The sequence below is a fragment of the Equus caballus genome, chromosome 25, assembly GCF_041296265.1.
Source record: "Equus caballus isolate H_3958 breed thoroughbred chromosome 25, TB-T2T, whole genome shotgun sequence".
Classification (NCBI taxonomy): domain Eukaryota; kingdom Metazoa; phylum Chordata; class Mammalia; order Perissodactyla; family Equidae; genus Equus; species Equus caballus.
In genome coordinates, this window is record NC_091708.1 from 40,967,851 (window position 1) to 40,984,391 (window position 16,541).

At 49.3% G+C, this 16,541-nt stretch overlaps 2 protein-coding genes across 4 annotated transcripts in view; one reads left to right on the top strand and one right to left on the bottom strand.

The window, feature by feature from the left end:
• Positions 1 to 687: 687 nt before the first annotated feature.
• Positions 688 to 7,476, bottom strand: C25H9orf78 (chromosome 25 C9orf78 homolog). The gene is made up of 9 exons (XM_001499807.6): positions 7,252 to 7,476; positions 6,841 to 6,900; positions 5,862 to 5,913; positions 5,658 to 5,728; positions 4,807 to 4,884; positions 4,032 to 4,229; positions 3,086 to 3,222; positions 2,885 to 2,983; positions 688 to 1,343 (listed from the first exon to the last, which is right to left on the bottom strand). The coding sequence occupies exons 1-9, from the start codon at positions 7,332 to 7,334 to the stop codon at positions 1,252 to 1,254; spliced, it is 870 nt and encodes a 289-aa protein (XP_001499857.1). The 5' UTR covers positions 7,335 to 7,476; the 3' UTR covers positions 688 to 1,251.
• Positions 7,477 to 7,521: 45 nt separating this feature from the next.
• Positions 7,522 to 16,541, top strand: part of USP20 (ubiquitin specific peptidase 20) — a 42,619-nt gene continuing 33,599 nt past the window's right edge. For 2 of the 3 annotated variants that reach the window (XR_011432619.1, XM_023629126.2), the window contains exon 1: positions 7,522 to 7,633. The gene's annotated coding sequence lies outside the window, so the exon portion shown is untranslated. Of the gene's footprint in view, positions 7,756 to 16,541 lie in introns of all 3 variants that reach the window. The other variant, XM_070251641.1, reaches the window with a different exon arrangement.

The following is a 16,541-nucleotide window of genomic DNA, read 5'->3' on the forward strand; positions in this document are numbered from 1 at the left end:
GATTAGACTGAGGCTATAGGTTACAGGGAGGAATATACTCTACAGAGGTAAAGTGCTATTGCTATAACGTCACATCAAGGGTACACATCAACATGATTTATGACCAGTGACGCTGACCTTCCTCACCTGGGTGAGGCAGCGTCTGTCCAGTTTCTCCACCGTAAACTTACTTCTACTTAGTCCCTCATAGTTTCCAGGTCTGCCCATATATCAGGTCATGGACTGGACTAGACCCTGGGGATTCAAGAAGAAAAGGAAGCACACCATTCCTGCCTTCACTGACCTTGCATTCTAGTGAAAGGGGGAAAAAAAAACCTACCTCCATTTTACAGATGAGAAAACTGAGGCTCGAAGGAGAGATTTGCCCAAGGATATAATGAGTACGCTGTGAGCAGGGCTCAGATCTGACTCCAAGGCCAAAGGTCTTTGACCACAATGCTCACTCGCAATCAGCCCAGAAGGCAACCGAGCTGCTCCTTCCTCCTCCCGACCTACGGAAGTGCCTCGGGGAAAATGCCAGCACAAGCGGCACCATACCTGACAGCTAGCAGGGCAGAGCCTGTCTACATCTCAACTAAATGAGAAAATCTCCCTCAGTGACTGAGTTTTGCATTTGAGCTGCCCAACCCCCAGCTGTGAACACACTACCTAATGTTGGTGTAAGGAGACACGATACAAACAATAAGGCCGGATTCATTTCATATTTAATAGTTAAGTGCTGAAAGTGATAGAAATTGGTTTTTTCTTTCTAAATGAAAAGAAACAAGCAACTTGGTAAAAGTCAGAAAATACCAGTGTCTCTCTAATCCCGTCCTGGGTTTTTCAGCTGGATCCACTGGAAAGAGCGAAGGATGCACTTCTGCACCCCGGTCCAGATATGCGAAAGTAGAAGACATGACTGGATACATAATAAAGCACAGTCTAAAGGGCACTGTCTCACCTGCACACACAGCTGTTTCCTCCTGACCCAGGGCAAATGTTAAGAGAAAGTCAACATATTTACAAACAAGATTTAATAATGCTCACAAGAACAGAGTGTGCCCCCAAATAGGAAAGCCACACATTGTTTTGTTTCAAAAAGTTACAAACTCAGTGCCTAAAAAATCCAGCGGGTAAGCAGCAGGACTAACAGTCTGTTTTTGGAACTGTCTGCTAGCAAATGAGCAGGCCTCTGTCCAGGAAGCCTTTTATCGGGGGTGGGGGGGGTGGAGCTGCTTACATCCCATTCGGCACTCTCCCCTTGAGCGGCCCTCAGTACCGTCTGTTCATCTTCTTGAACTTCTCATAGTGATAATCATCGGTGGCCTTCTCATTAGCAGGACGCTTGCGGTTAGGAGGGGACCCTGACAAGGAAAAGAAGAAAAGCTGTTTGCCACGCGGGAAGCCACCGACAGGCTTTAGCTCCACACAGGCAAGGACCACGGCTGCGTCATTCCCCACAGGAGCCCCAGTGCCTGTTCTGCTGAGTAGAAGCAGGGCCTCCGTAACTCCGTGTTATTGAGTGAATGACAACAAACATGGTAGAGTCCAGGACCAGCCAAAACATGCTGGCATCAGCATTAGACTAGGGGAACAGCAGCAGCTGCGCTTCACTGAGAGTCTGACTACGTACCAGGCACGGCGCCAAATCCTTTCAGACATGGCTTCCTCTAACCCTCACGGCAATCCTAACAGGGGCATTACCGTCTCTGCTCAGAGAGGGTAGGTGACTCGCTCAAGGTCACTCAAAGTGAAGGTGGGCTGTGAGTCGAACCCAAGCCTGGTGACTCCAAAGTCCTCGTTCACTAGTGTTAATAACACAAAACCCTTCGGGCATCAAAGACTCTGCAACCGAGATGTTACAGAAAACAGGTTCCCAAGTAGGAAGGAGGAAACAGAGCACCAGGCTGGACTTTCAGAAGCCTCAGCAAATTGGGCATTTCCTTAGAATCATCCCATTGTTGCTGACAAGGAAGACACTGCCTGGTGCTGGTGAGCACGCGGGCAAGGGGCACTGTTGGGTGCTGCTGGCAGGAAAACATGTTAGCGCCACACTCCCACAGCATCATTTGGTGACTTCTCAGAACGTAGCCTAAGGACGTGATATAGCCAAGAATGATCAAAACACTGTTTAAATAGGGAAAAATGGGAAACCACCAAAGTGTCCAACCAGAGAGAAACGGTTAGACTACAGCACAGGTATCTATATGGTCACGTGCCACATAATGACGTTTCGGTCAACGACGACCACATATACAACCGTGGCCTCATAAAATTAATGCCATATAGCCTGGGTGTGTAGTAGGCTGTACTTTCTAGGTTTGTGTAAATACACTCTATGATGTTTGCACAAGGACAGAATATAACAATGCATTTCTCAGAACGTATCCCCGTTGTTAAGTGACGTATGACTGGACAATGGCACATAATATGGCCATTGAAAAGGAAAATATGTATTTATGGTCATGGAGAGACACACAGGGTGCACTACTGAGTAAAAAGCTATGAGATCCTATTAAGTATGTATACAATATATGTCTCATATATATGAATGTTAGAAAAAGTCGGGAAGGTTATACGTAAAAATGTTAACAGTGGTCATCTTTGGGTGGTGAAATTATGAGTAACTTTTAATTTATTTTTCCGTTTTGAAATTTTCTAAGTCTCTGTTATATTTGATAGCCCAGTGAATCCTCAGAGCAAGCCCAAATGTAGGTTTTATTACTATCCCCATTTTATAGATGAGGAAACTGAGGCTTGGAAAGAGGAAGCCTCATGGCCATGGTCCAGAGTGTGGACTGGAACCCAGATGCCCTGGCCCCAAAGCCCAAGTGCCACCCCTGCTCAGTCCCACCCTGCCTGCACAGGCCGAGCGAGGACTGCTCCAGGCCTCTGCCGTACTCACGCTCAGGCTCCGGCTTCTCTGTGTCACCCACTCTCAAGGGTCGGGCTTTGGGCTCCTCTTTGTTTCTCCGAATGGGGGCATTGAGCTCCTCATGATAAACTGGACCAAAAGAGACCAGGGGACACGTCAGGCAAAACCTGGGAACCCAGGGACCTCAAACCAAGGGGGTGGGGGCGGGGCTGCTTCCCCGGGGAAGCTTACACCGGTTGTGCTGCACGTAATTGACGGCCATGTTGGTGGGCACGAAAGACGTCTCACTGTCTTTCTTCTTGTTCTGCTGCTCCGCCAGCAGCCGGGCCTTGGCATCCTCCGTGGAGATGATGTTTTTTATTTTGGCACTATGAGGGGAAAGGAGCCACGCCACGGATTAGACGGTTACCCTTTTGGACAGAACTAACTGGTGAGGCTGGCAGCCCACCACTGCCTAAGGAAAGCACCTTTCTTGGGGCACAGCTCTCTACAGTTTCCCAACTCCCTTACAGAGCTCTCATAACTACTGGAGGGGCAGGAGTCACTCTCCTCCGATCAGGAGGAAACTGGGCCTCAGAGAAGTAAACTGAACTGTCTGAGGCTCAAAGCCAGGAAGGCCAGAAAAGAGGCGAGCACCCAGAAGGCTCCCACCTTCCCAGCGCCCCCAAAGATGCTCCTGACCATTGCACTTCCTCCATGATGACCCCTTTTCAGGGCAGATGCTTTGGACTAAAAATGAAAGGAGGATCGTGGGGTGGGGGTAAGCCTTTAACATTGCTTCTGCTAAAATAAAACAGAAGAATACAAGGGCCTGATAAGAACAGCGGAAGAGCTGTGAACAAAGGGTAAATAAAAATAAACACTTTTGTATACAAATATCGAACCATTATGTTGTACACCTGAAACTATTATAACATTATATGTTAATTATATCTCAAGAGAAAACAAAAAAATACTTTTGCTTTCAGCAGTCAGGGTCCCTTATGTCTCTAACTACTCTGACCAATTCTTCAGGGAAACTCCCAGAGACAGACACCTCAGCCCGCCAGAGGGAAGACAGTTTCTATTCGTGGGTTTCCAAGGAGACAGCTAAGAAACAGTCCCTTTAACTGGGGAGCACGGAACTCTTCCTTTGGCCCCTGGGCCAGAGAGGCGAGAGCATGGGGGTGAAACGTACTCGATGCCTAGGTCCACCTCGGGGATGCCGCTCAGCATCTGGTTGGAAAGCATCTCCTCAGTCTTCTTTGCTGAGGAAACGCGGATGTTTTCTGGAAGTTCGTAAAGACAGTCCTCTGCATTCTTCGGCTTGACTTTCTGTTCCTCATGTTCCACGATCCCTTTCCTCTTCTTCAGCTCTGTCTCAATGTACTTCATCCTGAAACAAGAAACCCACAGGCCTCAGGCAGGAGCAGGAAGCTCACAACTGGTGTCATTTAAAAATCAGTGGTCCCCGGCACCGGCCCACAGAGCAGTGATGGTCCATGATGAAGTTTTCATGGGTCCATGGAGAAATGAGAAAAATAAAAATAACTTGAGTTTTTTCAATAAGCTAAAATTTTTCAACTTAAAGCACCAACCTCTATTATGAGATTATGTCCTATCAATCTTTTGGTGTCATCATATGTAAGGTTCTTTGAAGACAGAAAGATAATGGTAGATGGTTGTTAATTTAACAATCTTGTGGGTGAAATAAAAAGTGGGCAAGTCCAATGTTTATCCCTACAATGTTTGGGGGAAATATTACTACTCTGGAAATCTAAAATTCCAAGAACCACCCTTTTAAAGAACGTTTAAGAATTTCTCAAAGTTCTCAAGCCCGGGAAGTAGGGTGAAAGGGGCCAACTTTGCGGTCTTTGAATAATTCCAGAAGTGTCTTCTGTAACTAAATATCTCGGACTCCATCTGGCTGGAGCCCACCCCCATCGCTCACAACCAGACAGACTGACACCTACATGTCAGCATCTTCGTCCCTTCGGTTGGTTTCTGCAGAAAACGACGTCCCCAGGTGGAGATCTTCCTCTTCGCTGATCCTAAAAGGACAGAACAATGAAGCGAGCCTTAAAGTCACAACTCACTGAGGCTGAGTTTTATGTTATACGCATAAAACAAGTACACACGCAAACAGTATAATATCCTGTTTATGCTTGGGAAGAAAATACATATGATACGTAAACAGAAGAAATAGACGCAAGCAAACTGCTGGCCTCTGGAGATGCCTCTGGGGAATGAGTAGATACTTTTATTTTTCATTTTTGTATTGTTCCAATGTATCATTTTTGTAATTGTGTTTTTATGTTTTTCTTTAAAAAGAAAAACAAAATTTCCACATGCGTTTGAAAGATAATAAAAAAATGCACCTTTATAAAAGGATTTTTACCCATATTGTTCTAAGCTAATTTTTATTTATTTATTTATTTATTTTTGGTGAGGAAGATTGGCCCTGAACTAACATCCATTGCCAGTCTTCCTCTACTTTGTACGTGGGATGCTGCACAGCGTGGCTTGATGAGTGGTGTGTAGGTCCAAGCCTGGGATCTGAACCCACAAACCCTGGGTCACTGAAGCTGAGTGTGCAAACTTAACCACTATGCCACCAGGCCAACCCCTCTAAGCTAATTTTTAAAGAATTTCTTTTGGTTTCTTTTAAGCTTTCTTTGTGTTTAAACTACATACCCTTTACAAGGCACAAAGGCTACTTCAGGATGCCCCACTAACGCTGCTGCTGCAGGCCCCAGCTCCCCGGCGCACGCAGACCAGGCGGGGACTACAGGTGAATGTGCATCTCAGCATGGCCTGCACTTACTTATCTTTGCCCCTTTCCTTCAGTTTCTTCATGTCCACCATACCGCCTGTCTTCATCTGAAAGGGATCATCCTGCAGAAAGCAAACCAGCTCAGAAGAAGCATCTATATAACTGGCAGTGGGATTTTTTTTTTTAAGAAAACACAATTACCCACTGAAGAGCAGCCACATCTTCCTACTGCCCAGGGAGGACCCCGCAACTTACCACTAGAGTAGTCTCTTCTTGTACCTTCTCTCCCACCAGCAGGGCCACAGCACTGAGCAAAACCAAAGAGAGAGAGAGAAACGGCACAATTCAGAGATGAGGAAGAACACTTAGGAAGTTATAGGTTCCAACAGTAGTGCAAGAGTGAGATTTGAGGGGTGGGCACCAGAGCCAGCTGGAAAAGCCCACGAAAATAAAACAGGGCTCAACAAGCTCTCTAGGTGTTGGGGGCAGGGGATGGGGTGGTGGTGATGGTGAGTGATGTGGTACGCTTTTCTATAAAGCCATTTGGCATTATGTTGGTTTGGAAATCTCATTTCTAAGATTTTGTCTTCAGGGAAAACGAAGTTAAAGACAAACGTGGGAAAATACTTACTGCAGCCTTACTTGATGGTGAAAATTTACAAAATGCCCTACAGTCCCCAAATAGCGGATTAGTTAACAAATGATGGTACATACAGGTGGTGGTATATTATGCAGCCATTAAAAAGGCTTTTGGAAAAATAATCTACAATGTGAGTGAATACCCACAATGTCACAATGAATTGAAAATAGCATAGAATAAAAGTACTCACAATCTTTACAAAAGAGAGAGAGAAAACAGATCGGAAAGAACATTAAATGTTAACACTGGTTACCTCTGGATGGGAGAACTATGGGTACTTTTAATTTTCTTGATTATGCTTCTCTAAATTTTCCAAACTCTTAACAATCAGTGTGCATTTCACAATTAATCAGGTGCAATAAAAACACGAGTTAGTGACCTGTTTCTGCACCTCTAGACCAAACCTAAAGACCACACAACTCAAGGCATCTCCTGGTTAAACGTGTGCAAAGAATGCTGGACCCACTTCAGGGCAGTAGAGCGTGCACATGTGTTAAAAGAAGGGGCTATGTCTGAGGAGATATTTGTGACAGCGACCAGGGCGGGGGCGTGTCTATCATCCCCACCTCCTCCGGGTCCCCCAGCGGTACCCACCTCACCCCATTGGGCCTCTTCCTCAAGTTCTGTACCTCTCGGGTCTCTTCCAGTTTTAATCTGAAAAAATTCAAAGCACAGGCTGAGAGACTCCCCGCGGAACTCAGAGTCAAAAAGCAGCTTCCACTGGCTCCCTGTTCCCGCTGCTGAGCCGCCGGCACAGTGGTCCAGAAGGCGAACCTGCGCCTAGACCCACCGGGACTCAGATCCACTGCGCATCGTGAAGACACTTGTCCCAGCTGCGCCTTGGGGAGGCGGCCTCACCCCTAGGAGCCTCAATTTCTTCCTCCGCAGAAAGGGACAAACAACCCTGGCTCACAGTTAGCAATGGTGTCAACAAGGCGCCTGGCCGGTGGTGAGTCCCCCAAGCCGGCCTCTCTCTGCCCCGTGGAAGCCCCATCCCAAACGCACCGAACCTCCTCTGAGTCCTGCTCATCTTCCTCCGACTCCGAGTCGGCGCGGCGCCGGCGGAAAGTCTTCCCGGTGACCGGCATGACTGACCCGGCCCCTCGGTCCAGCCGCCGAGCCGTCGCGCCGTGGCCGGGACTGCTTCCGGCGCGCAGCAGTGAGGTCAGAGCGCCAGCCTCGCCTGGCCCCGCCCCAACCCCGCCTGGTCCCGCCCCCGGCCCGCACCTCCCGCCTGGCCACGCCCCCATCCGTGGCGTCGTCCTCTCCGGATTGGGCGGCCGAGGGGGAGGAGGCGGGGCGCGGCCGGCCGGGCCCCTCGACCCTGGGCGGCGCAGCGGGGGGCGCGCTTGACTGACAGGCGGCAGTGGCGCGGTTGCGACGGCAGGTGAGTTCCCGGCCCCGCCGGCTGCTTCTGGGGGCTGGGCCTCTGCGAGCCGGAGTGACCCCACCTCCGCTCCAGGCCGCCGGGGGCCTGGCTTTGCCCCGTGCGCCGAACGCCGCGGCCAGGTGAGCGGAGCCCGGGACCCCCAGGCTGCCGCCGCCCCCTCCCATCTCCTGCCGGCGCCCAGGGGGTTCTTGGGGGCCCCGGCGCCCCACTTGGAGACCCCGAGAGCTCCTCCTTCTCCGGAACGGGGGCTGCCCTCTCTTTTATTGTACCGGGGCCTGACCCAGCGTTGAAAGCACGCATGTGGCGTCTCAGGGCGCTGACTTCTATTTCCCCGGGGTCTGGCCCTGACATGCATTTTTTCTTTAGGGCCAAAAGATGACCACTTCTTAGCGGTGGGGGATTAAAGTCCCAGCGCCCACTGCCCTGCTAGTCATGGCCTCCGGCCACTCTCCCCTGGGAGAGGCTTGTCTGATGTTTTGAGGGTTTGAGGGCAAAGGGCCGCTCCTCCGGTGCTTGGCCGCCGCCTCCCTGGACCTTCTAGGCCTTGTTTTCATCCTTTGTCACAAGGATTGTCGCTCTGCCTTTTGCCCCTTCCACCCCAAGGAGGCAGTGAAGATTGTTTATTTGAAAAACAGGCAACAACAAACACTTAGGAAATCACGAAATACATAAATAATGGCTTAGGGGACTTTTAGAAACTCCTTAAATAGTAGTTTTCCTTCTCTCAATACAGGCTGCTCCTTTCCTTTGAAAAAACTACCTTAGGCGCTTACTGTGTGGCAGGCACTGGACTAAGCATTCTCTCACTGACTCTCACCACAATCCTATGAAGTAGATTCAGTTATTCTTTTGCGTTTTGCAAATGAGCATACAGAGGCCCTGAGAGGGCTGTGTGCCTCCTGCTGCACAGATGGAAGGTGGAGCAGGGCTCAGGGGCAGGCCTGCCTCTGCCACACATTTTGCACAGTACCTGGCACGGTGAGAGTTCAGTAAATGTTTGCCTCAGGTGCTGTTTACAGCTCATTGGCTGGGGGAGGGGCTGGTGCAGCCTGTTTTTGCTTCCCTCTTTCGGAAGACCATTCTGAAGCAGAGCAGCATTTCTGGAATGTCTTTTTTTCTCCGGACCGATCTCCTCTGAGATTGTTGTTCCTTGGGCTGAGATAATAGTAGACTCAGGACTTCTTGAAACAGCCTCTGCCTTTCTTTGATCAAAAGCCGTATATTAAACGTCTCAAAGTCTTGCCCTCTGCAGTCTGGTTCAGCCAAACCCAGATGCACGTGGGAATCACTGGACATTGTGTTCCTGCTGGCTGAAGGAGAGGCTCCTTGGGAATTGCTGCAGGAACCCAGGGAGTCGACGTCGGCAGCTCTCACACTCCCAGAAATGGCTCCAATTTTGCCCACCCAGCTGCCCTCCCGCCAGAGGGTACTGGACAGCCCCAGGGAGAGGGCCAGAAGGCCAGGGATGTCTCTGGGTCCTCCTTCGCCTCATCTGACGTCCCAGGGAGGAGCATCTGGTACCGATGAGCTGTCTCTGCTGGGCAAGGCCGGAACACCCAGCGAAACCACTAGGATGCAGCAAATCTGAGACTTGTTTAGCAAAAGCAATGCTGAAACAGGGGCAGCTGTGAATCTGGCAGTGGCTGGTGGGCTGAGGGGCTGCAGACCCTCGAAGTCTTGCTGGGCCTTTTTGAGCAGGGGAGGGAGCCTCCGGGACGTTTGAGTCCTCTTCGCTTCAGATGTGCGTCACGTTTTAGTTTGGTTTGAGAGTTTATTGGTTTAGAGAAATGTGCGGGGTTGGCTTGAGTTGGGGTTGGTTTGCTAGCTCCCTTCTGGGGTCAGAGGAGATGTTGGCTTGTTTCAGGGTTCAGTGAGCACTGATGTCCGGATAGATTTGGGATCCAGCAAAGTGGCTACAGTTCACAGCCTGGCCCTTGGAAATATTCAGTAAATGCTTGTTGGACTAATTTACTTATTCGACCAATATTTACTGAGCTTTTACTATATGGAGCAGGTACTGTTCTAGGTGCTCGAAATATGTCAGGGAGCAAAAGAGACGAAAGACCCCTGATCTAGTGGACTTGATGTTCTAAGAACATGATATTATGTAAAGTCTGTTGGAAGGTGATGAGTGCTCTGGAAATAGGAAAAACAGAACAAGGCAAGGGAATCAAGAGTGGGAAGAGGACTGAGCTGCCAATTTAAATTGGTGTGTTATGGTTTGTGTTTGGTCGGTAACATGACAAAGCAGTGGACTGGATTATAGGCCCTGGGTTCAAGTGCCAGTTCTGCCAGCTTGACTCTGGGGAGGAGCCGTCCCTTTTCTGAGCCTCTTTCCCCACCAGAGTGCCTGCTCTGCCATTTATAGGCTGTGTGACCTTTAGCATGAACCTCTCTGGTCCTCTCCTGCTTTATGGTTTTAGGGGTCTTATAAGTCTGAGTTTCTGCTTATACTTTCACACTCACTCCAGGGTTTGTAGCCTCTCAGTGACCAGGGCCAGCCACTGCCTCCAGCCTGCCAGCCGCTAAGCCTGCCGGCTTGGGGTAGCCCCAAACCCATGCTCTCTCCAGTTAATTGACTCTTATGGAGCCCAGAACCAAGTGCAGTGCCAGGCTCAGACTGTGCGGAGACGTCATCTTAGATGTAAGGAATTTAAGTTGAGCAGAAGAATGCTCTGTGAGGAATGACTCAGAAGAGGCTCTCATGAGGGAGGCCGGGGAAGCTGCCCGTGGAGCGTGGGTGTTTGCTCTGAGCCCACTCCAGGCCGGCCAGGGCTGTTTAGGAAGTTGAAGAGCCGACAGTTCAGAGCACTGATATCGAGGCAGGCAGTCCTGGTGTGAATGCTGGCTCAGCGGCTCAGTAGCTGTGTGACTTCCAGTCAGTTACTCCACCTCTCTGAGCCTTAGTCTCTCCTTCTTTAGTGACAGAGGTGGAGATGGATTTAGCTCCCAAAGTTGCCTGACCTCAAGGGTGGTTATAAGGATTCAGTGAGGTCTTTTAGTATCAGTTCTGGTACGAGAGGCCATTCAGGGTGGGGGCAAGGTGGGTAGGGTGAAAGAGGAGCACTGGAAGTGTGCGGGAAGTGGACTAGTCAAGGCACGGGGCGGCTGAGGGTTCTGCTTTGAGTCAGAAGAATGGTGGACTCAGTGAGTTGAGCCTGGGTTAAGGAAAGGATGTATTTGGGCTTTAGGGAAAATGGGGTTGCTTGGAAGCGGAATGGAAAGAAGAGCGCAGGACGGAGGGAAAGGGTACATGTTGGGAGGGGTGCAGGTGTGTGGGGTGTAGGATGGCTAATATGATGAGGAGCAGGGCAGGCAGGGCAGGTGGGTGACCTTGTGTAGATGGGGAGCTTGGCAGCATCACCTTTTCTGTTCCAGGGGACTGGGCTTCTAGCTGGGAGCAGGATGTAGCCAGAAGCTCCAGGAAGATGATGAGTAATGGGCACCGAGGCCTGGTCTCAGCAGCTGGCGCCAGCCCCGGATGCGCTGCCTGCCTGCCCCTCGGGGGGGAGCATTCTCCCCCTCACGCGGTGCAGGCCCAGGGAGGGAAAAGAGCCTGCCCTCACTCCGGATGAAGCATCTCAGGAGTCCCACCCAGGGCCTGGAATGGGTGGGCTCTTTGCCAGACCTACCAGCCTGCCTCCTTTCCTCTGCTTTGTCGTCCCCAAGAGAGGAGGTGGGTCTGGTGGGTCAGGAAAGGGAGGTGCTCTGGGGTTGCTGTGGTGGAGGCACAGCCCTCTGGCTGACATTTCGGGCACTGGCTACGGGGCGGGCACCTTGCTGACCCCCAACAGCACGGTCAACCAGCTGCCCTCAAGAGGGCCTGTTCCCGGGATCCAGTTCTCCCAGCAGCACAGGTTTCCTTCCCTTCCAGTCTTTACTAGATGCCTACTGTGTGCCCTCCATTTATTTGCCCAGAGGGAAGCGTGGAAAGGGCTGTGAAGGCAGACACAACCTGGCTCACGTCCAGCTGTGTCACTTCCTTGCTGTGTGGTCCTCGGTGAGCACTTCCCATCCCGGAGCTTCCATCCTTCCTCTGTAGGATGAGGAGCTGCGGGCCTTACTGAGAGAGTGTGCGGCGCTGGGCCTCGTGCCTGGATCGGGGTAGGCGCTGGATCCTGGAGCTCCTTTTGCCGAGTTAGGTTACCTTTTCCAAAAGAACCCCTCCCTGCTCCTACCTTAGATGAGAGAAAGGGAATCAATAAAAAGTTTCTATGTCAAAAAAAAAATCAAACTTAATAGAAAAGTTACAGGAATAATAAAACTAAATCCCATTTATACCCTTCACCTAGATTCACCAATTATTAACATTTTTGGCCTGTTTACTCTCTATGTATTTATATACTCATTATCATCGCTTATCCATTTGAGACTGAGTTGCAGATATCATGACCCTTTACCCCTAAATATTTCAGGGGGAATCATCTAAGAACAAGGGCATTATAATGACCAGAAAATGGTCTTCATCTTCAGAAACTTTAACGTTGATATGCTACCATGTTCGTTTGCTAGGGCTGCTGGAACAAAGGACCACAGGCCGGGGGCTTAGACCACAGAAATTTATTTTCTCACACTTCTGGAGGCTGGAATCCAAGCAAGGTGCCGGCAGGCTGCTTTCTCCTGCGGCTTCTTTCCTTGCCTTGCCGGCCACCTTCTCGCTGTGTCCTCACGTGGCCTTTCCTCTCCGTGCATCTTTGGTGCCTCCTTGTGTATCCAGATTTCCTCCTAAGGATGCCGGTCAGAATGGATTAAGGCCCACCCTAAAGACATCACTGGAACTCAATGACCTCTTTAAAGATCTCGCCTCCAAATAAGATTACCTTCTGAGGTACTGGGGGTTAGGACTTCAACAGATGAAGGGGGCGGCAGAGGACACAATTCAGTCCGTAACAAATGCTGTTATCTACTGTGTAAGCCTGTATTCAAATTCGTCAAATGTCCCACTAATGTCCTTTTTCCCTTTAAGCCAAGATCCAATTTTGTCCTGTGTCTTTAGTGCCTTTTTTCAAAGCCTCTGTTGCGAAAGGGAATCCAGTTGCCGGGAAGCAGAGAGGCTGGCCGCCTCAGGATGGGAAAGCCGTCTAACGATTTGCTCCATTCCTTGGGGTCGCTTTTCCTGGCTTTGCTTTGATGTCAAAAACACCAGGAGGCGAAGTTGGGTCATAAAAAGAAGCACAGAGAATCAGAGCTGCTGTGCGTCAGTCTCCGGATGGGTCGCGCTTGGGCACCATGGTACATTTCTTGGCTGGGCTGCTTGGCCTGCACTGTCCTGGGCCGCGGAGCCCTGAGTGAAAAGCTGACGGAGGGTGCCTTGGGCATGCGCTTACATTGCTACCAATCTTAGTTTCCTAATCTATAAAATGTGGCAGGTAACACAAATTGTAGGACTAAGCTTTTCTGGAGCATTCTTGCTGTGCAGATAAATACAAACTCTGAGCCACCCCGAAGGTCCACGTGACCAGAAGTCGTTGTGCTAGATCCTCCCTGTGCGTCGTCTCACTTCCTCCTCTCAGGAGCCCTAGTTGCTTTGTCCCCATTTCATGGATGAGAAAACTCAGGATTTAATGATTTATCTGAAGACGCACAGCTTGCAAGAGACAAGAGCAGGGAGCGGAGGGCGGGCCAGCTGTCTCTCTTACTGCCTTCTGTAATCAGTCAACTCCAGGGAGAGAGTGTGCGAAGCAACTGACGTGTGATAAGAACTCAGTGAAAGGTGGCCGCCGTTAGTAATGGCAGCATCCCCCGTGGCTGCATGCCGCCACCCTGGTGCTGAAGTATGGAACTGTGTACCCGTGAGGACAGGGCCCGGGCCCGGCTTGTTTTCCATCACCCCAAGTCATCGCCCTGAGGAAGTCCTTGCTCAGCGCTGGTTGGGTACCAAGGTTAAAGACAGTGAAAACTTTTAGACCCCGCAGGCTGCTGTGCTCTGATGTTTCAGGTCCTGCGTGCGGGATATTAAACACCCGAAGTGTTTGGTATTACCACTCACCTTTTCCCTTCGTAGAAGCTGACTTTTAGCCATTAACTTTAAAAAATGTTAGGAAACCTTAGACTTTCTATGTTGGGCATGCTTACACACTGTTGTTAGGCAAATAAATTTACATACTCTTTCTGGAGGGAAGTTGGTCAATTGTATCTAGAACCTTCAAAACATACATTTTGACCCAGTAATTTTTCTTTTCGTCGAAGATGTAGTCCAAGCTTTATATTCCAAAATATTTCTCACTGCCTTACTTATAATGGCAAAACACACGCACAAATACCCAGCTGGCCAACAGTAGGGAAGTGGTTAAGGTGCTGTGCAGCTTAAATTGTATGTGGGGTAATATTATTCAGCCATCAGAAATGAAGTTGTTGAAAAGAAGTTTAGTGACAGAGGAAATGTATATGATATAAACCAAAAAAGCTGTATGTAAACTGTATCTGTTATGTTTGAGTTTAGTTTTAAAAATCATATATTCATACATATGAACAGACTTAGCAAAACGATAACTGTATTTTTTCTTTCGTTTTTTTTTAAGATTGGTCCCTGAGCTAACATCTGTTGCCAATCTTCTGTTTTTTTTTTTGCTTCTCCCCAAAGCCCCCTGGTACATAGCTGTATATTTTTAGTCGTGGGTCCTTCTGATTGTGGCATGTGGGACGCTGCCTCAGCACGGCCTGATGAGCGGTGCCATGTCCGTGCCCAGGATCCGAACCAGCGAAACCCTGGGCCGCTGAAGTGGAGTGCGCGAACTTAACCACTCGGCCACGGGCCAGCCCTGACTGTGTTTTTTTCTGTATAGTAAGATTACAGGTGATGTTTTTTCATTTTGCGTCCATCTCTGTTGTCCAGCTTCTGCAGACGTGCTCAGTCCCCAGCCCTTCTTTGGTCACGCACCATGTGGCTGGCCCTCTAAGGGAGCCAATTTTACTGAAACTAAACAAAAATGTCTTTTTCAGCATAGGTAGAAGATGAAAAATTTTAATCCAACCTGAAAGTTAATCAGGTAAAAACAGAGGTGTTAAGAGCAAATCTTGGGCTGAAGGAGTCATGGAGTGGAAAGCGGTCTTTCCGGCCCTCCAGGTGGCGCCTGGGCACTTCCTCTGTCGGGGCCTCCGCGACTCCGTGAGAGTCTCACTGCCCTCTGTGGGCCTGGACAGTCCCAGGGGATGGCAGTTCTGTCCCCCAGAGTGCTCTCGGGGTCTGGGGAAGAGCAAGGGCAGTCCCAGGAGGGAAGCCTCACACCGGAGCAGCCAGACACATGCTCCTCTTATTTTCAAAACTTTCAAAAGAATTAAGACTAACCTTTTAGGTTGTATAGTACAAAAGCAACACAAATTCCTTGTAGAAAATGCAGACAAGCAAAGAAAGAGGAAATAGAAATCACTTGATACCATCCTCCCAGAGACAACGATAGCATCCTTTCTGTAGCCATAAAGCTGGTTTTTTTTTTTTTTTTTCTGCCGAGGAAGATTTACCCTGAGCTAACATCTGTGCCAAACTTCCTGTATTTTATATGTGGGTCGCCATGACAGCATGGCCACCGCCTCCTGGTGTAGGTCCTTGCCAGGGAACTGAACCCAGGCTGCCAAAGCAGAGCACACTGAACTTAACCACTAGACAACAGGGCTGGCCCTAAAACAAAATTATTTTACCAAAATGGAACTTTCTTGGAATAGTGTTTTATAGCTTTTTGCACTTTTGATCCATTCAGCAAATATTTACTGAGAAGTTATGCTGTTCCAGGTGCTGTTCCAGGTATTCAGGATGCAGCAGTGAACAAAGTGGGTCCCTGCCCTCAGGGCTTACATTCTTGAGGGGAGACAGACATTAGACAAAAAAATGGGATAAATGACCAAGATGACTCCAGGGTGTGGGCCAGCAGGGACAGAGGGCCTCCCTTGGCAGAGGATAGTGGAGGAGAGTATGACTGCATTCAGCAGGGCCAGCAGATGCCTCCGCTGGGCAGGGGACAGTGGAGCTGAGACCTGAAGGATGAGCGAGGATGGGGATACAGTGAGCAGCATGGCAGGGCACCTAAGGGGACCAGCGTCTTTCCTGGTCATCGAGTGTTTCACGTCGTAATCATATCTTTTTCATCTTTTTAATGGTGTCGTACTATGTATATCCTGCAACTTTTAATTTTCTTTTTAAAGTTCAGTAAAATACATAGAAGATTTACCATCTTAACTATTTTTTCTTCTTCTTCTCCTCCCCAAAGCCTCCCGGTACATAGTTGCATATTTTAGTTGCGGGTCCTTCCAGTTGTGGCATGTGGGACGCCGCCTCAGCATGACCTGCTGGGTCCGAACCAGTGAAACCCTGGGCCGCCGAAGCGGAGCAAGAGAACTTAACCACTCAGCTGTGGGGCCGGCCCCATCTTAACTATTTTTAAGTGTACAGTTGGGTGGCATCAAGTATATTCACGTTGGTATGCAGTCATCACTACCATCTATCTCCAGGGCCGTTCCATCTTCCCTACCTGCAACTCTGTCCCCACAGACTCCCCATCCTCACTCCTGCTGGCGCCCACCATTCTCCTTTCTGTCTCTATGGATTTGATTACTCTAGGGACCTCATATAAGTGGAATCAGATAATGTTTGTCCTTTTGTGTCTGGCTTATTTTACTTAGCATAATGTTCTCAAAGTTCGTCTTTGCTATAGTATGAATCAGAATTTTCTTCCTTTTTAAGGTTGAATGATATTCTATTGTATGGATAGACCACATTTTATCTATCTGTTCACCTTTTTTTTTTTTGGTGAGGAAGATTGGCCCTGGGGTCACACATTGCCAATCCTCCTCTTTTTTTTTCACTTGAGGAAGATTGGCCCTGAGCTAACATCTGTGCCAGTCTTCCTCTATGTTTTGTATGTTTTGTGGTGGGATGCCAGCACAGCATGGCTTTGATGAGTGGTGAGGG